The 23,361-nt window shown below is 54.7% G+C and overlaps 3 protein-coding genes and 1 long non-coding RNA gene across 5 annotated transcripts; 1 reads left to right on the top strand and 3 right to left on the bottom strand.

Moving 5' to 3' along the window:
- Window positions 1–45: 45 nt before the first annotated feature.
- Window positions 46–10,618, bottom strand: SKIV2L (superkiller viralicidic activity 2-like (S. cerevisiae)). Of its 2 annotated transcripts, XM_012653675.1 has the most exons (28): window positions 10,298–10,618; window positions 10,117–10,220; window positions 9,134–9,243; window positions 8,913–9,030; window positions 8,703–8,817; window positions 8,506–8,580; window positions 8,230–8,283; window positions 7,944–8,134; window positions 7,651–7,779; window positions 7,268–7,413; window positions 6,778–6,924; window positions 6,565–6,649; window positions 6,274–6,380; window positions 5,825–5,971; window positions 5,651–5,747; window positions 5,277–5,489; window positions 5,037–5,147; window positions 3,685–3,915; window positions 3,150–3,287; window positions 2,855–2,992; window positions 2,317–2,421; window positions 1,867–2,014; window positions 1,648–1,774; window positions 1,256–1,466; window positions 1,003–1,113; window positions 706–924; window positions 376–516; window positions 46–282 (listed from the first exon to the last, which is right to left on the bottom strand). In XM_012653675.1, exons 1-28 carry the CDS (start codon window positions 10,317–10,319, stop codon window positions 82–84), a joined length of 3,741 nt encoding a protein of 1,246 aa, XP_012509129.1. In that variant the 5' UTR covers window positions 10,320–10,618; the 3' UTR covers window positions 46–81. The 2 variants fall into 2 exon arrangements, with proteins under 2 accessions (XP_012509129.1, XP_012509130.1); XM_012653676.1 differs by lacking the exons at window positions 10,117–10,220; window positions 10,298–10,618 and adding an exon at window positions 9,940–9,990.
- Window positions 10,426–16,576, top strand: NELFE (negative elongation factor complex member E). The gene is made up of 11 exons (XM_012653682.1): window positions 10,426–10,618; window positions 11,060–11,142; window positions 12,799–12,868; window positions 12,959–13,104; window positions 13,538–13,612; window positions 13,736–13,773; window positions 13,953–14,284; window positions 14,397–14,541; window positions 14,705–14,759; window positions 15,006–15,108; window positions 16,407–16,576. Exons 2-11 carry the CDS (start codon window positions 11,068–11,070, stop codon window positions 16,502–16,504), a joined length of 1,137 nt encoding a protein of 378 aa, XP_012509136.1. The 5' UTR covers window positions 10,426–10,618; window positions 11,060–11,067; the 3' UTR covers window positions 16,505–16,576.
- Window positions 11,179–12,314, bottom strand: LOC105817872. The gene is made up of 3 exons (XR_001137861.1): window positions 12,230–12,314; window positions 12,013–12,136; window positions 11,179–11,727 (listed from the first exon to the last, which is right to left on the bottom strand). It is a non-coding gene; the product is annotated as an uncharacterized LOC105817872 (long non-coding RNA).
- A 148-nt stretch (window positions 16,577–16,724) lies between the features above and the next one.
- CFB (complement factor B) lies at window positions 16,725–23,324 on the bottom strand. Its single transcript, XM_012653677.1, has 18 exons — window positions 22,746–23,324; window positions 22,424–22,657; window positions 21,835–22,020; window positions 21,523–21,696; window positions 21,185–21,286; window positions 20,952–21,088; window positions 20,517–20,655; window positions 20,047–20,178; window positions 19,487–19,588; window positions 19,274–19,411; window positions 18,673–18,770; window positions 18,417–18,534; window positions 18,051–18,204; window positions 17,860–17,936; window positions 17,555–17,655; window positions 17,322–17,454; window positions 17,192–17,241; window positions 16,725–16,932 (listed from the first exon to the last, which is right to left on the bottom strand). The coding sequence occupies exons 1-18, from the start codon at window positions 23,023–23,025 to the stop codon at window positions 16,777–16,779; spliced, it is 2,511 nt and encodes an 836-aa protein (XP_012509131.1). The 5' UTR covers window positions 23,026–23,324; the 3' UTR covers window positions 16,725–16,776.
- Between the last annotated feature and the right edge of the window lie 37 nt (window positions 23,325–23,361).

The following is a 23,361-nucleotide window of genomic DNA, read 5'->3' on the forward strand; positions in this document are numbered from 1 at the left end:
TAGCTGAGTCATCCCCATCCAATACATCAAGCACACACGGTGGTCTGCTGTTTTATTATCACATTTTTACACAGGGCTCATTCACTGGGTGTAGAGGCTGGCTGCAAACACAATGTCCCGCCGTAGCAGGGTAGCCGCTGTCTCCATCTTGGCACCCAGCACAGGCTCTCCTACCAGGCGGGCTGCCCCCCGCAGCGAGCGGCACATCTCAGCCAGGCGCTGGATGCAGCGGACCACCAGGCCCTCAGGGGTTCCCGAGAGCCCTGCCAACTCAGAGAAGGGCTGTGGAGAGAGCAGGTGAGAACTGACGTGCTCTGCCTGGGCAGCCTCTCCCCAGGCAGCTGTCTGTAAAAACCCCAAACCCTACGTACTCACCATGCCCCGGGCCCACTCGTACACAACCTCCACCAGCCCAAAATTCAGCTCCCCAACAAATTCCTCCACTGTCTGGTTCAGGCCACAGGCCACCTGGACCTCACCAATGCGCCTGGCCACAGCCCGGACACGTTCTACCCCCTGCAGAGGGGGAAGGAGAAGTTAATGCCTGCCTTCCTGCTCTAAGACAGGGGAGGCCCAGATGAAGGAAGAGGCCATTCTCACCCTTGGGGCACTGACAGGGCTGGAAGGGGTCACCTGGGAAATACCTGGGGGAGGGGGGTGGGAATGCAACATCCCAGGCAGGGAGAGAAGGGTGATGTCTTCTACCTGCTTGAGAGTGTTCGGGAGCTGATCCCCAGGGTCCCCAGGGCTCTGGCAGACCAGCCCGGAGAGCAGGGCTGCGATCTCCTCGGGCCGCAGGGCGCTCAGCGCATTGTCAAACATGAGCTCAGTAAGGAGTAGCTCGTGGCTGCTCATGGCACAAGCCACCCGCCCTGCCAGCTTCACGGTGCCCGCCTCATCCACGTAACCCAAGGTTCGGAGCACCTGCCAGAGAATGGGTGGGTGTTGGGGAGGCTGCTGTCTTCCACCCTAGCCCCCGGCCCCCACTCCTGCTCCTCCCACCTCTACTCGCTGGTGGTACTCGGGGAGCAGCAGCAGCGACTGATCCGACAGTAGGAAGCGCAGCCGCTCCATCTCCTTCTGTATCTGCATTCGCTCCCGCAGCCTCAGGTACTGCAGAGAGCCACCCATCAGCCTTCTTGCGCCTCAGCAGGGGTGCACTGAGGACAAGGGCTGAGAAAGGGGCAGCAATCTACAGGGACCAGAGAGGAAGAGCCCTTCCTCTCAGCTTGGGAGCTGGCATCCAGGGCCCTACCTGGGCAGGAAAACGGGGGCTGTGCACACACTGAGCCCCCCGGATCAGCTCCTCCAGCTTCCGAGCCCGGAGCCCACCCTCCACAACAGACACATCCTTGAGCTGCAGGTCATTGACAGGGTCGAGGGTGGGCGGTCCTGCTGGGTAGGCCTGAGCCAGGCGCAGCAGTTCCTGGACAGCAGTGGTCACAGCTGCGAGGGGAGGATCCTTCCTGAAGAGACAACAGGTCTTGATCTCTGGAATAAGAGGCTTCTCTCCCATAGAAGTACCCCCTCAGGCTGCGGGAGACCCTTTCAAATGCCCCCCCCCACACTTCATGGTCTCCCTCAGTCAGGCTGGGGGAGACCCCCACCTGCTACCCCATACTACATGCCCCTCCCAGCAGCTCTGACTTGAATTTCGGCTGCTGCCTCTTGCTGAAGTCCTCCAGGATCTTCTCTCCATTCACCCGGAGCACCTTGGTGGTGATGGCAGCCACGTCTCCTGGCTGGAGCTTGGTCACAGCGTGGTCACAGGGCCCTGCAAAAAGGGGAGAACATGTCAGAGTTTGCCACGGACCCAGGCATCCTGCTTACACCGCCGTCAAACCCGGACATCGGCCTCACTCTCACCTTCAGGCAGGAACAGCTTGAATCCCACGAGGTCATCTGGGTGGGGGACATCTGGAGTGGCTGGCCTCCCGTCCTGTGGGTCCTGAGACACGGGCTTATCACACAAGACCAGGGTTGTGAATACTCTGCTGGTGGAGTTTGAGGAGACCTGAGGGAGTCAGGGAGGCCAGGAAAGGGGATGTGAGGAGTAGACATTAAAGGTAGAGACCAGACCCCCACCCTCGGGCAGGGATCAGGAAGACCGTGCAGAGCTCCAGTCGAGCAATCATAGCAGACCTCCCGAGGGGAGGGGAAGGTGGTGAGCATGAAGAGGTGGTGATGGGCAGGGGTGAAAGGAGGGCAAGGGGGAAAAGTGGGAGCCCCGTGGCGACTGCAACCTGCCCCTAGCCAAGTGGGGAGACGGCAAGAGGGCTTGCTGTCTCCCACCCTCTGGGGTCCAAACTCCCTCACCTGCAGGATCACACCCAAAGCGCTGTGATGCTCCTGATTCTTCACCACCACCACCCTTCCCGCTGAGAGAGATTTCAGCCCATTCACAGACTCTACAATGTGTCGCTGAAGAGCAGGGAAACAGGAGGAGGTGTCACAAGGACAGACACCTGGGCTAATTTCAGGAGCACCCAGAGTGACACGTGCTCTTCCTCCCTTCCCCCATCATCTCCCCAACATTCACACTTTTTTTTTATTTGAGACAGCCTTGCTCTGTTGTCCAGGCTAGAGTGCCGTGGCGTCAGCCTAGCTCACACCAACCTCAAACTCCTGGGCTCAAGCCATCCCTCTGCCTCAGCCTCACAAGTAGCTGGGACTACAGGCTCACGCCACCACGCCCAGCTAGTTTTTCCATTTTTAGTAGAGACGGGGGTCTCACTCTTGCTCAGGCTGGTCTTGAACTCCTGACCTCAAGCCATCTTCCCGCCCCGGCCTCCTGGAGCGCTAGAATTACAGGCGTGAGCCACCGCGCCCAGCACCAACATTCACACTTGCTCACCTGGATCATGTGCCGGGTCTCTGTCAACTCCTCCCCCCAGCTGTAATACTCAGGCAGGTCGGCCAGTTGGCCAGTCATGTCAGGCTCCTCCAAGGCCCCCAGCCTCTTGGTCAGTTCAGCCAGAGCCTGTTCATGGGCCTGAGCGGAGGTGGGGGACAGGCTGTGAAAGGGGAGTCTCCGGGCCCATGTGTCACACGCCCCACCGTCACCACACTGGCCTCCAGATGCCCACCTCTTCCCAGCCTGGCTTCGTCCAACCTCCTGCTCTGTATACTGGTCACCCCAACCTCCTCACCTTGCTGTCCTTCCGGGATGGAAACTCAGAGAAGCTCCTCTTCATCATGTCCTCCACCCTGAGGGCATCCACCCGCAGCAGGTTGAGGATCATGGTGTATGTGAGGCGGAACTGGGACTGCAGCTGGGACGGCTTCCCCTGGAGCCAGGTCAGAGAAGCCAGTGAGACTGGGGTGGGACCTACTGCTCTCCAGCCAGTCCTCTGGTTAACTGGGTCTACCCTCAACAGACCTAGTCCTGGCTCTAGCTCTGAAACCATGGGGCTTTCGACAAACCACTTGCTCACCTCCTCTGTAACATAAGGGAGCAAACCAAAATAAACAGACTCTCCAAGGCCCCATCTAGCTCTGTATTCACAGGGGAAAAAATTAGAGGAGATGGACTCCAATCTCATCCTTAGATTTGCTCACTCCAACCTTGGTTTCTCCCAAGGAAAATTAAAAAGTCAAGGGAGAGAGAAAGAGGGCTGGGAGAGAGAACCTCGCAGGTTCGGGAGCTGGAGCCCTGCCTGGGCCGGCCTCACGCTGTCCCCTCACCATCATCATGCGGTGCAGGTCTGCCATCTCAGGCACTCGGCCCTTGCAGAGCAGGATGACGGTGCCTGTGGGGTCCAGGCCCCTCCGCCCCGCCCGGCCTGCCATCTGCACATACTCCCCGGGGAGCAGGTCCCGGAAGGTAGAGCCATCGTGCTTGCGCATAGAGTCAAACACCACTGTACGGGCGGGCATGTTTACACCCATGGCGAAGGTCTCCGTGGCAAACAAGACCTGGGACAGAGGGGGAGAGAGAGGATCAGCAAAGGGACTACACACATGCACCCCTGGCTTGGCCAAGCCCATCTTACTTTGTAGCCAAGGCTAAGTAGGCACAAGGCACAGTCCCAGGTTGTTACTTGTGGGATCTCATTTAACTCTCCAGGGAATCTATAGGGCAGGTACGATCATTTGCCTCATTTGACTTAGCTACCTATTTCTTTCCTTTTACCTCCATATCCCACTCCCATCTTAATGTAATGTATTGTATTTATCATTTATTGTATTAGTGAGCACCTTTTTGTATGAATATGTTCTTGCAGAACGTGTCTTGCTTTGTGTGCCTATAGTTTATAACTCACATAAAAGGCAGTTATGTATCTGATTGTTTTCTTTTTTTCCTGCACATGGTATCACAACATCCATCCACGTTCCTGTGGTTATATCTAACCCATTGTTTCCAAATGCCACAGAACACTCCGTGGGGTGCTTCCCCACATTTATCTACCCTTTCTCCCAGGGAAAGGCACCCTGGTACCACCCTGCCACCATGAACAAAATCATAGCGAACAAAGAAGAGCATAGTGTTCCCTCATGAACCAGGGTAAGAATTTCTTTGTGGTATATACCCAGGAATGGAATTTAGGGTCAAAGAGTATATCATACTTGCTCTGCCAGGGTGCGCTCCAAACTGACTATACCTGCACAAGGATCCCTAGAATCCTATAGTCTCTGGTGTCTCTGGAAACGCCCTGGCAGTAGCCAGCTTCCTAAATGTTACCAGTCTAAAGCTGTAAAGTTATATCTCATGAGTAATTTGCATTTCTCTGATTACTGATGACTTTTCATATGCTTGCTAGCTTTTTAGGTTTCTCTTCTGAGAACTACGTGTTCTTATCTTACGCATCCCCATTTTAAGATGGGAAACCCAAAGTTCAGGACGGTTAAGTAATTTGTCCAAGGTCATACCACAGATACATGGTGATGCTGGGATTCGAACCCAGGTAGTCTCGATCCAGAGCCCAGGTTCTTACCCACCACACTGACCTACCTAAACTTCTGCCCCTCTGCCCCCTGGGCAGCCCCTAAGGAGGCAACAGTACCCTGGGGAGTCCCTCTCCCACCACCACGTGTACCTTGACCAGGCCGCGGCTGAAGAGCATCTCCACGATCTCCTTGAGGATGGGCAGGATGCCACTGTGGTGCACACCCAGGCCACGGTGCAGGAGCTCCGACATGTGCAGGACCTTTGGGGGAAGGCCCACAATCAGAGATGGGGTCTTGACACAGCCTATCCCCTGCAGCCTCCCAGGTCCGTGCATGTACACACACACACACACACACACACACACACACACACACACTCACTGGCGCACCTGGGGCAGCTGGCGGTCGGAGCCACGGAGGCGAGCAAGGCAGCGCTGCAGAAAGAGGTGAATCTCACTCTTCTCTGAACTTGTGGTAAGGTCAAGGGAGGTGAGGCCCGAGGCCTGCTCATCACAGCGGCCCCGGGAGAAGGTGAACACCACCACAGGCAGCTGGGCACGCGTGCGGAGGGATGCCAGGAGGGACAGGTACACTCCTCGGTCCTGGGGAAGGAGGGGGAAAGGGGCAGAGGGTGAGTCCCTGAACCAATGGGAGGTGAAGTAGTGTCAAGTGGGGCAGTGCTCAGAGCTCAAGTTCAAAACTCCAGGGAACAAGGGAAGAAAAGATGGGGGAGAAACAGGTGTCGGCAGGTCCCAGCTCTCACCTGTGCAGGCCCCCCCTGGTGCGTGGGCTGCTTGGCCCCAAAGGTCTGGGCATGTTTGCTCATCCTCTCCTTCTTGGCCTCCACAGCTGCGTAGTACCTGGGACACAGGGAGGGGTGGCCGTCACACCCAGCTGGGGGCCCGGCCCAGACTCCCTCCTCCATGTCCAGGCTTACCCCTTTGTGTGGAAGGCTCCTCGGGAGTCCAGCAACAGGAAGAGCTCCCCCTGGGTCTTGGGGCTGTTCCCTGTGAAGAGATAGTGCTCCAGGGGGACGGGGCGGGCAACGGTGCTGATCACGTAGATCTGACGACGCTTCAGTCGCCTGAAGGGAAGAGAGGGCAGCAGGTCAGGGTGGGAGTGTGGAAAGGAACCCATGTGCCCACCCCGTTCCCCACCCCCTCTGACCTCACTCAGATTTTTCTGAGACCCAGAATGGAAGGCTGTCCCCCGCCATTCCATGTCAACATCCATGCCCAAATGGGACATGTTCCCCAGCCCCACCCCTTTTCCCCGCTACCCCCAAGGCCTGACCACTGTCCTTGCTGTGGCAGCCTTACTGCCCCCTCCATCCCAACCAAGGAATACCACAGGCCTTTCACCCAAGCACCCGAGGATACGTCTCACCCAATCCAGTCAGCAAACTCGAGGGCGTTGGGGACAGTAGCACTCAGCAGGATGATGGAGACGTGGTCGGGCAGCATGATGAGCACCTCCTCCCACACGACCCCACGCTGGGCACGGAGAGGGAAGAGAGGTCACCAAGAGTACAGAGGGTGCTACCTTTCTGCCCCCAGAGAAGGGACACAGGGTTCCATGTGGGGGCAAAGAAGGCAGTAAGGTCCTCATGGTGTGTGGAACAGCGGAGCTGCTCAACTAGTCCCACAGGAGACCCCTAGGGGACCCCCTACCCCTTACCTCAGCATCGTTGATATAGTGAACCTCATCAAAGATGACCCACTCCAGGTCCCGGATGACATCTGAGCCACTGTACAGCATGGAGCTGGGGAGAAGAGGCCGAGGCCTGACTCCCCAGCGCCTCCTGTCCCCACCCCTCCTCAGCCAGCACGCTCTGGAACAGCTTCATCCTCCCAACCAAAAGTCCATCCGTCCCGAGTGCCCGTCTCTCACCGAAGGATCTCTGTGGTCATGATGAGGCAGGAGGCCTCCGGGTGCAGCTGCACGTCCCCAGTGAGCAGCCCCACATCCCCGAACGTGTTTCGGAAGTCCCGGAACTTCTGGTTGCTGAGGGCCTTGATGGGCGAAGTGTAGATGGTGCTGGGGAGAAGGACTCGTGGTCAGTGTCTCTGCTTGCACACGAAGCGCTCCCAGTAGGGCGCCCCAGGAGCACGGGTGCTCCCCTTCTCCACTCAAACTGCCCTCACATTCTCTTTCATGATGCGACCCTGGGAAAATTCTGTCCCCCACCCCTTTCTGAACTTCATTTTTCTAACCTCTGTCCCCACCATGCCTCTCATTTCTCCCTAGGCTCCTTCTCAGTCTCTCCCCTGAACCTCTCACCTAAAAGGTAAGGTAGCAAGGCAGGAGAGAGAGCAGACACCAGAAGGATGTAGAGGAAACAGGCCGCTGGTGAAGGGGAGGTTGGGGAGGGAACTTGTACCGAGTCATGTGTTTCTGGGCCAGGGCAATGGCATATTCAGCCACAACTGTCTTCCCCGCGGATGTGTGAGCTGCGACAAAGACAGAATCGTGCCGCTCCAAGTGTAGGATGGCCTGTTTCTGAAACACATCCGGCTCAAATGCCCACTGTGGGAAAGAGAAATACATGGGGGCTGAAAAAAGGAGGGGCCTTCCTGCCTCCTGCTCATGGGGCACGCGGGCCAGAGCGGAGGAGAGCAGAGCGAGGCGAGGCTGGCGCTGAGGACCAAGATTGGCCTGGGAGGAGCACGGCCTCTGGCGGAGAGAAGGCAGAGGCGGGCTGGAGGCTGCGGCAGGGTCTGAGCCAGCAAGAGTGCTGGAGCGAGTGAGGACTAGACCCGGTACCTGGAAGGCTGGCTGCGGAATGAGGCGGTAGAAATCATCCACAGGGGAGGTGACATCCACAGGAATGGCCCACTGCTCCTGAGGTGGAGGCTTTGGGGGCTCTGGGGTGGACAGAGCTGTGGACGCTTCCTGGAAAAGCCAGGGGTAGGGGTGACAAAGATACAGCCGGAGAGTTCTCAATTACCACTCCTCCCAAAGATGTCTCTTTCATCCCCTCAGGCGCAACGGAGCCAACCCCCCCTCCCTTGTGGCAAGATCTCTCCTCACTTGCCTCCACCACCAGAACCACTGACCTTCAACACTAAGTCCTCCAAGCTGCTTGCTCGGGCCAGGGGAGCACTGCAGGGAGAGGCTGAAACAGTGTCCCCTCTGGGACCCGCTGGCTGTCCCACTGCCTCACTCTCATCCTCATCACCTCCACCCAAATCTAGAGGCTCCAGAAGACGGCTGAGGCTGAGCAACCCGGGAGCTGGAGTGGAGTGATCTGAGGAGCAAGTAAAACAGGCGACCTTGTCAGGTCCCTCTCTGCTCCATAAAACGGCTCAACTTCTACACTCCCATTACAAGACTAAAACTAACCTTTTGGTGCAAAGTCCACGCCCTTCTTGAAACCAGGTGGAACAGTAAGAAGATCTGGAGGACAGGGAGAGACAGAACCAGGGCCACTGCACACTGGAGGGCAAGCTGTACGTTGTATAAACCTAAAGGATACCATTCACAGCACAGACACTGCAGATGGGGATGTTTGCTGCAACACTTTCCCAACAGGTGACAGTAAAGGATGTTTTGGAAAGGACACCTTTTTCTAATTTGCTCAAAGGCACGGAAGTGCTCAGACTCAGAACCCCACCTCACCTTTCTCAAAGTCTATCTCCTCCTCAGCCTCCTCCCGAGTGTTCAGATCTGTTATGGTGGGTTCGTCCATCCCACCTGGGGAAAGGGTGGACAGACAGGGATTCATGGGACGAGGGTAACACGAGATGAGTGGGAAACCTTCCTTCCCTGGAGACTAAGCGCTCCCTCTCCTACCATCCCATCTCCACAAGGGTCACCTGGCCAGAAGGGGTACTGTGTTGGATTTCCCCATAGGGACTGGGAGACCGGCCCTGGAGGCCGGCGAAGAGACAAGGAGGTCGTGGCCGACAGGTTTGTGTTCTCCAGCAAGACCTGAGGCAACAGATCACAGCCCCAGTGAGACCGAGCTTGCCTCTAACCCCCTCACCTTCTCCCAACTCTGCTTCCCATGGCCTCTGACCTCTTACCTCCTTGTAGCCCAGTATCTGGCCTGTGGTTGGGTGTCTTTGGGCCTGTAGGTCAGACGGGACAGGGGCCCCCAGGGCAGCCAGGAGAGACCAGGGATCTGTCTTCCTCTGCCATTTTCTGGAAAGAAAAGAAGTAAATTTGGGGTCTTCTTTCTCCCCCTGTCCGAACTCCTTCAAGAAGCCCTCTCCCTAGTCCGGGCTCCTACAGGCAGACTCCTCACCGGGCTGAGTGCTCCACACCATGCAGAGGCAGCCAGGCTGGGGATGACAGAAACAACTCTTCTGCTTCCTGCTGCAGATCTGGGGCACAGGGAGGGAGGCCATGGGGAAGCTGAAACAGGAGCAAGATAAGAGGCATTAGATAAGGAAAAATGGTAAAATGCAGACAAAAGAGGTGATGGCATTTGTGTTTATTTGGTTTTTTTAGAGATAGGGTCTCACTCTGTCACCCAGGCTGCAGTGCAGTGGCATGACTATAGTTCACTGCAGCCTCAGACATTTGGGCTCGAGCAATCCTCCCACCTCAGCCTCCCAGATAGGTAGGACTACATGCAAGTGCCGCCACAACCAGCTAATTTTTTTATTTTTTGTTGAGACCGGGTCTTGTTATGTTGCCCAGGCTGGTCTCGAACTCCTGGCCTCAGGAAATCCTCCCATCTCAGGCCTCCTGAAGTGCTGGGATCATAGGCGTGAGCCAGCATGCTCGGCCAGGATTTGTGTTTAGATCACAAACGGCAGATGTCCCAAACTAGAACAATCAGGCTGAAGTAATATTTTCCAAAGGTCCTGGGAATTTGCACTTTTAAAAAGCTCCCCTGCTAATCATGAAGCACACCGAAATTTGAGAATCACTGATTTTAGAATAAGAGGTCTCAGACCTAAAGAGGAAGAGTCAGGGGCTCAAAGCCTAGCATCTTAATCACCAAGTGCCCTGGTGCTTGGAGACAGAAGAAGGGAGCTCCAAGCTGAAAAGACACACTTGAAAAAGCAGCTCTCAGAGCTAAGGTATCCCCTGCTCTGTGCTCACATGAGCTCGGACTCACTGCAGGTCTACCGGGCTGGAGTCTGTCCAGCACCAGTCAGGCTTGGATGACAGGTATCCAGGCACGGGAGAGCGAGGTCATGCTAGATGATCCTACTGAGAGGAGGGTGGAAGAGGTTTAGACTAAATGCGGGTCAAAGGTTAGGGTTAAAAGTCACTCACTGTGCTCTCTGGAGCCCCAGGCACGTTCAGCAGCTCCCAGCGCCCTGTGCATCCCAGCTCCACGGCCCGAAGGGGCAGGTCCAGGGGATCTGGGGGAGGTAGCACTACAGGGAGAGGACAGAGGTCAGGGGTCAAGGGTCATTCCCTATCTACTACTCCGTTCCACTCCCCTCCCCCTCACCGAGTCGCTCAGTCTCCATCATCCTGGAGCCACCGCAGCTGCCTAGCAGCCCGGAAAAGCAGCGAGTCGTCGCGGCGAATAAGCCCCGCCCCGGAACGGGCGGAAGTGGAGGAGACTTCCGGCGTAGTCCCCGCCGCGACGGGGGACTGGCGCGGCGGAGGGGACGTTGGGACCCGGAGGAAGGCCGGGCGGAAGTGCGCCTTGGGCCGCCTTGGTTACCGCGTTCTCCGCCTCTCGCTACGTCATCGCTCTGAGCCCGCTATCGGCGGCCAGCGCGGGCGCCGCCCGAGACCGGGGGGGTCTGGTTGCCGCCCCCCTCAGGTAAGGCCTTCTCCTCCTCACCCTTCGCCCCTTTTTCCGAGTCCCTTCTCTCTTCTTCCCCCTTGCGTTGCTCTGAGAACGCTGCGCGGATTCTACTGCCTCCTCTACTGTTCGAACCCCGCGGTTGGCCATACTAACCCCAGCGGGGGTAAGGGGGTCGGGTGCCATCGTCTCAGCGACAGAGGGGGTGTTTTTCCCTCCCTCGGCCACGTGGTGCCCCGAGGCGCTGGTGCCTGTGATCCCTGGAGACAAGAGGGAATGCTGGTTGATCCCGACGAGTGGGAGCTTTGGATGGCAACCTGGTTTAAGCAAGGGCTAGGGAAAGGCCAAAAGCAGGAGTAGGCAGGCCTGGAGGGGTGGGGTTGGGTGCAGTGTGGACGGCGTGTGAACCCTGGGTGGTGACAGTGGAGAAAGATGTCTTGGGCCCTGCCCCTGAACCAGGAGCCACCATGTTGGTGATACCCCCCGGACTGAGCGAGGAGGAGGAGGCTCTGCAGAAGAAATTCAACAAACTCAAGAAAAAGGTGAGGGTGTGTGTGTGGGCATGGCGCAACCTTTCACAGACTCTGCACTCTGAGAACACCTGGGGTGAGTGTGAGGGGATGGGGGATTCTTCTGGCGCATACCTGGAGACGTGTCACCTCATAGTGTAAGCTTCAGGGGATGGGCTTTCCCAGGTCTTGGTGTGTGCCTTCTCTCTCTTCTGTGTAGTCTGCCATGGAATCGTCTCTCTTTCCTGTGACTTTTAATACCACCTGAGAGCTGGTGATGTCCAAGTTTGGTTTTTCCAGTTCCATCCAATGTCTTACTGATAAACTTCAGATACCCAAAATTGAAGCGATCACCTTACTAAATATTCTTGATATTCCACGTAGGACTGACTACGCTCAATTCTCCCAGTGTTTGAACTCAAAATCTCATCTCCCACTTTTCCACTATTTGTATAGCCGAACATTTGCCAAGTCTTCTTGATTCTTCTTTTAAGTAATTTATCCTGTTTATTCTTTCCTGTGTATTCCCCAGAGCAGGGCTTTACTGACACTCACTTAGGCTGTTATAATGGTCTGTCGCCAAGTTCCTCAGTCCCTTTTGAACAGACTTCTTCACTCCTGCAAAAATAATCTGTTGAAAACACTAAACTCTGTTCCCCCTCTTTGTCAAAACCCGCAGTGGTTTATTATTGTCAACATAACAAAGCCCCAAAACCTTAGCATGACATCCCTGTCTAGTCAAGTAGAACTATTCACTACTGCCAAAACATGCATTCCCAAGACCTTCTTATCTCTGCATCTTTGCCACCCTGTTTTCTTTGTCTAAAATACTCTTCTGTCTGTGTTGTGCAGATGCTACCCAGGACCTAATTTAGTAGCCATTAAGCATCAGAAAAATCTTACTTGTTTTCAGGTGTGAGTAATCTGCACCTCTTATAATCATTCTTGGCAATTCACACTAGTCATCTTATTTCTCGGACTGTAAGCTTCTTGAGGATAGGAGCCATGCTTAGACTTCTGACTATCCCTGTTACAAAATCATGACTGGGTCTCATTAAATATGCCGGGGATGGATAAATGAAGCCCCCAAAAAAGGCACAGAGGCTTGTACTTTACTTACAGTTTATATCCTGGGTCTCCAATCCATGATTGAAATGTTTGTCTTCAACTTCAAAAATGTGAGACTCTAGGTCAGGCACGGTGGCTCACGCCTGTAATCCTAGCACTCTGGGAGGCCGCGGCGGAAGGATCACTTGAGCTCAGGAGTTTGAGACCAGCCTGAGCAAGATCGAGACCCCATCTCTACAAAAAAAATAGAAAAAATTAGCCGGGCATGGTGGCACATGCCTGGAGTCCCAGCTACTCGGGAGGCTGAGGCAGGAGGATCACTTGAGCCCGGGAGTTTGAGGTTGCTGTGAGCTCAGCTGATGCCACAGCACTCTAGCCCAGGTAACAGAACGAGACTCTGTCTCAAAAAAAAAAAAAAAAAAAATGAGACTCTGGAAAACCTCTGGATTCTGTGGTTTGGCTAGATTAGGTATCGTTGACATTGTACATCTCTGGGACCAGACGCGAAAGGCAGAGCTGCCTCAATGCACCACTCTGGGAACACCAAGAAAGATGTCTCTGGAGTGATGCACCCATCGGGCTGGCCCTCACTGAGCCCTCTCTTCTCACCCTCCTTCCCAGAAAAAGGCGTTGCTGGCTCTGAAGAAGCAAAGCAGCAGCAGCACAGCCAGCCAAGGTGGTGTCAAACGCTGTGAGTGACAGGGAAAAGGGGGATGGACTGGAAGTGGGCTGCGTGGGGCTCACCTAGCCAGCATAATGCCTCTTCCCCTCGCCTCTCAAGCACTGTCAGAGCAGCCTGTGGTGGACACAGCCACAGCAACAGAGCAGGCAAAACAGCTGGTGAAGTCAGGAGCCATCAGTGCCATCAAGGCTGAGACCAAGAACTCAGGCTTCAAACGTTCTCGAACCCTAGAGGGGAAGTTAAAGGTGAGCACAAGCAGAAGGATTGTTCAGGGGACCCCTGACTTGAGAGGGCATCCCCCCAGGTTGGAATGGAGCTGGGTTTAGGGGAAAGAAATGCAAATTGCTATAACCATTCTGAGTTTCAGTTTTCTTATCTGTAAAATGAAAAAACTTGGTGACTGCTAAATTCTTCTTCATTTTACACGTTCATTAAATTAGATTCTAGTTCTTGGAACGTGTTGCTCTAAGGGATTGAATGGGCTGAAAATCATCAGATTAAGGAGAAGTTTACGTAAACTAAATACGTGTATGTCAGGTCGGTTATAAAAAGTACCACATAGTCGAATAAGAAATGTACATAGAATTAAAAGAAAAAATAGAGAAAGCCAAGAAGAGAGTGAGGGAAAAGGAACACTTCCTGTTCCCATGCTGAGTTAGGTCCCTGCCACCTCTCCAGGACCCGGAGAAGGGACCAGTCCCCACTTTCCAGCCGTTCCAGAGGAGCATATCTGCTGATGATGACCTACAGGAGGTAATGGTTCCTAATTCTCAGTCTGTGAGGGGCTGGGGATTGAGGAAGATGAGAGACCCTCATGTTTTGGACCACATGTCAACAACTGGGAATGATCTTAACTGTTCTTGTTTTCTTTTTCAGTCGTCCAGACGTCCCCAGAGGAAATCTCTGTATGAGAGGTTAGAGTGTTAGCAATAGGACTGGGCCCACTTGGTGGCAAGGTTGATTGCCTCAGTCCTTGGGAGGTGTGGCACTAGAGTGGAAGCAGCTGGGCTGCCGAGGGAATGTTGAGCCTCCACAGGGTCTGGGAGGAGGAAGTATAAGCCCCCTTTGATCCTCACTGTCTGCTTCTCCCCAGCTTTGTGTCTTCCAGCGATCGGCTTCGAGAACTGGGACCAGATGCAGAAGAGACAGAGGGCACCGGGGCTGGTGATGGCCCCCCTCGAACCTTTGACTGGGGCTACGAAGAACGTGGTGGTGCCCGCTCCTCAACCTCCCCTCCCCGAAGCCGCAGCCGGGACCGCAGCCATGAGAGGAACCGGGACAGGGACCGAGATCGGGAGCGGGATCGAGACCGGGACCGAGATCGGGAACGGGACAGGGATCGGGATCGAGACCGGGAGCGGGACAGGGATCGAGACCGAGAGCGGGATCGAGACCGAGAGAGAGACCGAGAGGGCCCTTTCCGCAGTGAGTGATCGTGGCTGGAGGGGAAGGTGACCTCAGCAGAGGTTTAGACGGGTCCTGCTAAATGGAAGGTGAGATGGGCTATGTCTTGTTACTATGATTCTCGATCCCACAGGGTCGGACTCGTTCCCTGAACGCCGGGCCCCTCGGAAGGGGAACACTCTCTATGTGTACGGGGAAGACATGACACCCACCCTCCTCCGTGGGGCCTTCTCTCCCTTTGGAAACATCATTGATCTCTCCATGGACCCACCCAGAAAGTAAGGATGACAACAAGGCATGATGAGAAGTCCTGGGAGATCCCTGGGGTGTGGGACCTGGGGGCGGAGGCTGCCCTGCCTGCAGCAACCTGTGAACACTGAGTTTGGTTGGGTCCAGAAGAGTCCATAGGTCCTCCACTGACCCTGTTTTCTCTTATCCCAGCTGTGCCTTCGTCACCTATGAAAAGATGGAGTCAGCAGATCAGGCTGTTGCTGAGGTTGGGACTTCCCAGATCTGTTTTTCCCATCCCTCCTGCCATCCTCGTGTTTTCTCCTTAAAATACTGGGAGCCAGGAGGAAATTGGTTCCTCTTGACAGAGGAAGTCTCTCCCTATTCCCACAGAAAAACTTCCATCCTCAGATCCCTATTCAGTCTACTCCCAGGATAGCAACCCTTGGAACAACTTTGGTTTTCTATAATGTTTTCCTCCCCCATCCTCTGCTTCTTCCCCTCTCTGCTCCAGCTCAACGGGACCCAGGTGGAGTCCGTACAGCTCAAAGTCAACATAGCCCGCAAACAGCCCATGCTGGATGCTGCTACTGGCAAATCTGTCTGGGGCTCCCTCGGTAAGAATTGGATTCTTTCTCACCCTCTCTTCCACAACCCACCCCTTCTTTTTTCCCCGGCACGTGCCTGGATTCCCTGGAGGGGATAGAGGTCAAAATTTGTGTGGAGGCTATGGGAATGGGAAGGAGAATTGCCAGGCCCTGTTAGTTAGAGGTAAAGGAAGAAGGAGAGGAAAGGATTGAAAACAACTCCCAAAGCAATGACTGGAACAGGTAAGAAAGTGGGAGCTGCAGTCAGTTTGGTGAGGAAGACGAGCATCTCATGAGGCTTGTTCATTTTGAGAGGGTGTAGAGTGGGTTTCATATTTAAAATTAGGGATCTGAAACTCAGGTGTGAGGTGAGGAATGAAAACATAGGTTAAAGTCATCTGCATCACAGGGTGGCTACAAAACAGTATCATCAGGGGAGACTGATTTTGGAGAAAAGAATGACCCAGGACTGGACTCGAGGAATATTCAGGGACTGTGTTAGAAAGCAGGACTGTACTCCTCATGCCCCACGTGTCCCCAGCTCTCCTGACGTGTTAGGCTGACGTTGAGGATGCAGCAAAGGAGGCAGGAGGGATCAGAGGGCTGGGATTAGCACCAAAGGGGCCAGGGCCACTGAAGCCAAAGGACACATGCTTTGAGGAGGGAGTGGTCAGCAGTGTCGAGGTACGGAGATCACAGAGAGGGGGACTGGTGTGGGTGGGATTCTTTCTAGCCCCAGGGCGGTGGGGATGAACTCCTTGGATGGGGTGAAGAGAGGGAAGTGTCCAGTGGTGGAAGGGAAGAGGAAGAGGAAGAAACAGCTAGAGACTCAAGGGACAGTGCTGAGGGCCAAAGCTACACCCTGGATGAGCTTTGGTGGGGCGGTAGCATTTCTTAGTGTGAATAACCCGTTTTACCTGAAAATAGATTTTTCCTGGGAAAGGAGTGAGCAGAAAGAAGGGCCCTGCAGACAAAGGGAGGGAACCAGAATTGACCAGCATATCAACAAAGGGCCACAGAGAGTTTCTAATCTTTAATGTTTGACATACTAAAAGTAGCATGTTAACATCATTTGCATGACTCAGTAGTCACAACATTTGGGGTTTATCTAAGAACAAAACATTCATCACAGTACCCACACGTGTCACAATAACAGCTTCCACTGTGCTTGCAATGGTTTGGCGGCCACTGTTCAAGGGGGCTAAAGGGAGAAAGGCCATTCTGGCCACCAGGGGGCAGCGGCCAGGAGTGAGGTAGTCAGGCTCTGGGCCTCGGGTGTGGTCAGTGCTCTCCTTTAGGTCTTACCTGTCTCTCTCCTCCTTCCCTAGCTGTCCAGAACAGCCCTAAGGGTTGCCACCGGGACAAGAGGACCCAGATTGTCTACAGTGATGACATCTACAAGGAAAACCTTGTGGATGGCTTCTAGGGAATGGAGCTGGATTCCTTGTGCCTCACATGCCCCCAATGCTGGTCTCAGTAAAACACTGAGGTGGAAGCTCACACATTTCCCTCAGCCTCTGGTTTTTCAGCACTTGGGTTCGGGATTAAGCCTTTAAAAACGGCTGTCAGATTTGACCTCAGTTGTAACAACATGGGCAGTGCACATTCCCCACTCCCTTGACCCAAAAGGATCTGGAACACAGGTATTATCGCAGCTGTTTTAATTCAATGCCACCCTCCTTTCCAGCAAGACACCCCTTAAAGAAAACCCAGCTCCTCGTGTTTGAGTTTCTCCTTCAGCCAGGGCAGCACTTGGAAGAGGTTGATGTGAAAGTCTCGGGCATGAGCAGGTACCTGCTGCTGCCGTTTTTGGTTTTTGCAGACATCCACCACTCCCCAGCTGATTACGCCAACCTGCAGAGGCAAGGAGGAGTCGTGTGGGGCATTTGGTAGAATTCCTTCCTGATCCCAGAAGCTTGGCTGTTCCCACTTGAGTCTGAGCCGATCTAAAGGAATCAGACTAGGGATCCGACTCAGCCCTGTGCTCCTCTCAGCCTAAGGCGAGGCAGACTCTGCCCACCTCCCGCTCTTGGCCACATGCATGAGCTCCCCTGCTTTGGGGCCCATGCCAACCACCTGGCATCTCCCCACAGAGAGGAGAGGGAGGACTTACTTGAATGAAGCGACTTCTCTTGTGAATAATCAGGGGGCCTCCAGAATCACCTGCGTAAGAGGAGAAGCTGTAGGGAAAAGGACTCCGGGGCTTCAGGTACTTGTAGTACCACCAAAGAGCCTTCTCGCACCTTTGCAAGTATTGGGGTCAGAGTAGGGATTCACCCCTCCAGTGCAAAGGAACCTGGGCGTGACCACCTCAGAGATGTCCTTGACTTTGTCATAGCCTGGGGCATATTGAGCATCTCTCTCACAGCTGGCTTTCTGTAGGGGGGTGGGGAGGACAGGAGAAAGGGGCGATGAACAAAGGTGGCTTAGGAGGGATCTGGGCCTAGAGGACCGCCTTAGGATCCCCATTGCTCACCTTATCCCCATTCTTGATGTAGACCTCCTTCCGAGTAAGCTTCTTCTCCTCCTCGGACACAAACAGAGCTTTGACATCCATTGCAGGGAGCAGCTCTTCCCCTGGACAGATGGACAGACTGGGTCACTTCAGCTGCTCCCACCGCCACCACCATCTCCCCATTGACTTTGTCATCAGCAGTTGCCCCTCAAGGCCTTGCCATGAGCTAGGCCCTGGGCTGCACATCTGCTCCTAGTGCACCTCCCTCTCGTGCCCCTCTTGTCTCTTGGATTCTCATCCTTGTCCTCTCCCTGAGTATGTCTCACTGTGTTGCTGGCAAGTGGCTGTCTGAGGAAGCCTCAAAGCTCGAGTTGTTCCCTCGGTGCAGGGGAGGCAAATGGGCCTGTTTGGGAGAAGGGGACGGTCAGGGACAGCAAACTGGGCCCGCCTCTCACCCAAGTATTATTTCATCCCGCCTTCCCAAACTTTTCCTACTCAGGGATCCAGCTTCTCTCACCTGAGAGTCTGGTCATACGTCAGCTTATTCTTGAGCTTCACCAGGGCCACGTCATAGTCGTAGAATTCAGGAATTCCTTCTGCCGTTTTCCCATTGATGTTGTATTTGGGGTGAAATAGGACTTCTTCTATCTCCAACTCCCGCCTCTTCCCTCCTGAAGTAGGAGAGCCGAGGTATCACTTCTCTGTGGGCAGCCGCCTGCCTCTGGCCCCATGTCATTCCTAACTCAAGTCTTCCCCATCGCTGACTGGTCCGGGGTGCAGAGGAGGGGCTGCATTTAGGACAGGTGGAGTGTGGCATCTTGAGGTGGGAGGTGTTGCCCACAGAGTGTAGCTGCAGCTCAGGACCAGTCAGTTGCGTCCTTACCCACGCTGACCTTGATCGAGTGTTTCTGGTCATCCACAGTGAAGCAGTGTGCTGCTGTCAGCACAAAGTACTCAGACACCACAGCCCCCATGCAGTTCTCATGTCCCTTCGAAGGGCGCTGGAAACAGAACGGGAGTGGGGGGAAGTTCAGCCTTCCCAAACCACAATCTCATATGAACATTTTGCCCTTCCCCTACCCCCTTTTCACCCCGACCCCACCCCCAGCAAGTCCCCACTACTAGAATGCCGTGCTCACGGTGACTGAGATCTTGGCCTGCCATGGTTGCTTGTGGTAATCAGTGCCTTTCCTGTGTTCCCAGACCATGCCACAGAGACCCAGAGACTTGCTTTCATCTGGCAGAGAAGGAGAATGTGCTGAAAGCTGGGAGCACTTCATACTCAAATGGCAGCAGCCTTCTGGGGCGGGGTCCCTGCATGCTGACGAGGAGCAGAGGCCCACGAGGAGAACGGGAGAGGCCGGGCCGTTTGTCTCCTCGTGTTGGGAGACAGAACTACTGTGGTATAGTGGAGAGCACTTGGGACTAAGCTATCAGAGGCTAGGCTGTTTTCAGACCCAACCCTGTTGGTAGCTTGCTGTTTCTTGACCTGTTTTAACTTCAGTTTCCACTTTGGTCAAATGAGGGACCATAGATCTCTGAAGTTGCTCAGAGCTCTGTGATTCTGAGATTAGGGAGTAGACAGTGCCGGGAAACAGGAATAGTGACACTTGAGGTAGAGAAGGAGGAATGAGAAAAGCTTTCCAGACTGCTAGGGCTTCGGGGGTAGAGGAGAAATGAGTGACTTCAGGGCGGTCTGGAGAGAGTTGAGTTCTTAATGCCCTTCTTGTATCTTCCTACCAATCATTTGGTAGAAAACATCTTCCAGGTTTTCCATATCCTTGACTTTGAACACATGTTGCTCGTTGTCTTTCTTGGAAGCCAAAGCATTGATGTTGACTTGGTCCACCAGAGGCCCGACCCCAAACACGTAGACGTCTGAGGGAGAAAGAGGGAGAGTGAGGGTCCAGGCCCTGAGGAAGAGTGGTGCTGCGTCCTGGGCCGGTCACTCACCCAGATAATCCTCCCTTGGATTTTTGCGATCCCTGCCAATATTCAGCAAGTCCCGGATCTCATCAATGACAGTGACTGGGTCCCCACCCATGTTGTACAAGCCTGCAGAAAGACAGGGACCATGAGGGTGGGAGATAAGGATGAAAGAGGGTCAAGAAAGATAAATTGGCTAGAGGCAGTGACACACATGGCTGGGTGACCAGGTTGAGGAGGGGACAGAGGTGGCAGATCACAGAGGACTTTAGGGAGAAGGGTCCTTCCTTGTAAAGGGTCACAGGAGAGATCAACAGCCAGCACTGATCTGGCTTTTGGCAAGGAACCAGGGCATTGAAAGTAGAATACTATGGTTGGGAGAATTCACAGCTTTTCTGGGACAAAGGTCATAGTAAGAGGCTCAAGGGCTGAGGTTCGTGGAAGAGTCTGTTAATAGATAAGAGGCTGCTTCAAGTAAAAGGGAAGGAGGGCATTCAGGGACCCAACTATGAGTCTAGTGTTACAAGTGGACTTAAGGGCCACATGCTGGTCTGACAGGGTGGGACAGGAGAAAGGTCCCTTCTGACCATCAGTCATGAGGATAATGACATGGCGGGTGCGGTTCCAGCCTTCAGGAGGGGCATCGCCTGGCCAGCTCATCATGCTGTATACTGCCTGGAGGGCCTTCTTGGTGTTAGTCCCTGACTTCAATTTGTGGTCTGTGCAGAGGGAAAAGGTCATCACCTCACCTGGTCTTCCACAGCATCCTTGAATCCCAGAGGCCTACCAGCAACTGAGATTCCTCACCTTTCAACTTTTTGCATTGACCATCATCCCACTGACTTCCCTTTGGCCACAAAGTGGCCCCACCAGCCCCTAATAAGTTCCCACTCACCCCACTGCCCAATGAACCTGCTATTGAGCTTTTGACTACAAAGTGGTCCTCCCTGTCCCCCTCAACATGGTCTCACTACCCCCTCCACACAAAACTCCTGAACCTTCTGGCCTCTCTGACCCCAAAGTAGACCTCCCACCATTCCCTTCCCTAACCTCTGACCTTCATAACTGATTTCGTTGAGCTTCTCGGTGACCCAGTCTGCATCACTGCTCTTTTGATCAGACACTCTGATCAAAATGTTGGGGTATGTGGCATATGTTATTAGACCATATCTTGGCCTCACCCCATAACTCGCCACCTGTGGGTGAGGGAGCAAGGAGTCAGGGCATTGAAAGTGGAATACTATGATTTAGAGAATTCAGCAACTTTTCCGGGACAAGGAAGGTCGTAGTAAGAGGCCCAAGGGCTAATGTTCATGGAGGAGTCTGTTCACAGTCAAGAGACTGCTTCAAGTAAAAGGGAAGGAGGACAGATAGGACCTGGAGATTTTCTGGGACCCTGTCGTTCAGAAGGGCTAGGATTATCAGGGAGCTAGTTCTGGAAGGGCAGTGAGGTTTATACAGAGTCCCAGGTTCAGGGGAAGGGGGACTCCACCTTCTCAATTAAGTTGGTTAGACACTTCTTGGCCCCTGTGAAGTTCCTGGCCCCGATGCTGTCTGATCCATCCAGCACCAGATAGATGTTCATGGAGCCCGAGGGGTCCAGGACAATCTTCCGCTTCTGTTGCTCCCCTGGATGCCAGCAGAGAGACTCAGGCTCCAGCGCTGATGGTTCTCCTGCCTCATCCTCCCCAATTCCCCCACCACCTCCCCTCTGTGTATCCAAACCTGGGCTGTGCCCATCCTCAGCATCGACTCCTTCTATGGTCTCTGTCAGGGAAGACAGGAAGGCTTCTGCCACCTCTTGAGGGGTGTCATACATGAAGGAGTCTGGGAGAGATCAGAAATCAGGTCAAATGTCTGGAGTGGTCAGGGACACATGACCAGAGAGACAGGATGGTGAGTTTCCAGGGTGGAAAGGGCTAAGGAGTGAGATAGTCCTACAAGGAGGTTTAAAAGAAGTGAGGAAGGAGCAGGTTGAGGTGAGGAGAGAAGACAGTACCCTGGTGTGGAGACAGAAGGATGGGAAAGCAGGATCTGACCTGGAGTCACAGGTCAAGGGTCACCTTGGCAGGAAGGCTCCGTCCCACTCCAAGAGCCACCTTCCTGACATGTTCGCCGCTGGGAGCCACGCAGGGTGAGCCCCCGGCTGCAGTGGTAGGTGACACTGTCCTCAAGGCGGTACTGGCTGCCCACCTTCCTTGTGCCGATGGGGATACCTGGGTTGGGGCAGTACCCCGCTGCAGAGGCATGAGACATGGAGTGAGCGCCCAAGCCTGAGGCCCAGAGGGCAAGGCAGAAAGCAAGATTTAAGGTACCCATTCCTCAGGCTGGAGCACTGTCAGAAACAGGGTGATGAGGGAGGGGACACTTCTCACCTCCATCTTCGCAGATCGCCGTCTGCCCATCCCACCGGCCATTTGGTTGGCAGGTGCGATTGGCAGAGCCCCGGAGAGTGTAACCATCAAAGCAGCGGAAAGAGATCTCCTCACTCACATTGTAGTAGAGGGACTGAGGCCAGTATTCCCCATTCTCGAAGGCCTGTGGTCTTGGGCAGTGAATTGCTTTGGGGAGGGAGACAAGTAGACGTCATCAAGAGGGAAGGGCTGCCTTAAGGGTATCCCTCCTGATCTCGGAGACCCTGCCCCTGAGAAACAGCGCATTCCCAGTTCCACAAGAGCACCATCTACATACCCCTAATCCCGTGGGGGCTCCTCCCTCCCATTTCTGAGTGTCCTCTTAATTTCCAGGGCTGCCTGGAAGCCCAGGGTAAATGCTTAGTAAAAGTTAGCTCCTCTTCCTCCCCCTCCTTCCCGCCTGCCCCGCTAGGACTGCTCCTGCTCCTGGTCAGCTCACCTTGTCAGCCTGCCTGGTCTCAACATGGCTCCAATCTCGTCCTAGTCCTGACCTTGCTGCCACTTGCTCATCCCTCCCTTAGGCCACCACCCACGCTCACTGCCCTCAAACCTCTGCACTCTGCCTTCTTGATAATCTTTTGGTCTCGGGTCTGCAGGGTGCTCCAGGACCCCGTGGATCTGCAGGTGCGAGTCTGCACAGGGTACGGGTAGAAACCAGAAGGACACACATACTCCAGTGCATGGCCCTCTTGGAGAAGTCGGAAGGAACCACCTTTGATATCTATTCCTTCCAGAGAGCAGGGGCCTTCGGGCTGGGCCAAAGACAGTGGAGTTGTGCTCACACCTAAAGAGAAAGACAAATTAAGCCTGGCCCCACAAGACCAAGGAGGGATGCTGGGGGCAGCAGGAGGAGACAGGGGACCCTTGCTTACCTCCAGACAAGAGGCTCAAGACCAAGGGTACCAGGCAGAGTCGGGGGCTGAGATCGCTCCTCATGGTGGTGGACGGCAAGAGAGCAGCAGGAACTGGGGTCGGGATGGCCTGTCCAGGCTTGCTCTGCGTGTCTGCTTGGCTGTGTCCAAGCTGAAACTCCAGACCCGGGCCTGGTGGCTCTCCCTTCCTTCCCCTGCCCCCACCAGCCCCCAGCCTTTTATGCAATCTGTGTCCTGGCACCTGTGGCTGCCCCGCCTGCCCCTCCTGCCCTGCCCGCATCACTTTCCCGGAACAGCCAAGCGGGAGGGCCCCACGGAGCTGCCAATTGAGGAAATAGAAACTGCACAAGTCCCACCCTTTGCTGCCCAAGGTCCAGGACTCTCCCCTTCAATGCCTCCTCTCAGACCCCAGCTCCTCCCCAACAAGCCCAGACCCCCGACTTAGGGAGCAGAAACAAGGCCCCCAGCTTGCTCCCCTGTTGACTGTGTGTGAAGGGGCAGAGTCCAGCCACTGTTTGTCCAGTGGGGTCTCTGACCTGCCTTTCTGAGGTTCTGGAGTCATTACAGCCTCCCCTCCCCCCAACCCACCAGCCCTGCCTGGCCCCAGGCAGAGGCA

Source organism: Propithecus coquereli, unplaced genomic scaffold, assembly GCF_000956105.1.
Source record: "Propithecus coquereli isolate 6110/MARCELLA unplaced genomic scaffold, Pcoq_1.0 Scaffold426, whole genome shotgun sequence".
In the NCBI taxonomy this organism is placed as follows: Eukaryota; Metazoa; Chordata; class Mammalia; order Primates; family Indriidae; genus Propithecus; species Propithecus coquereli.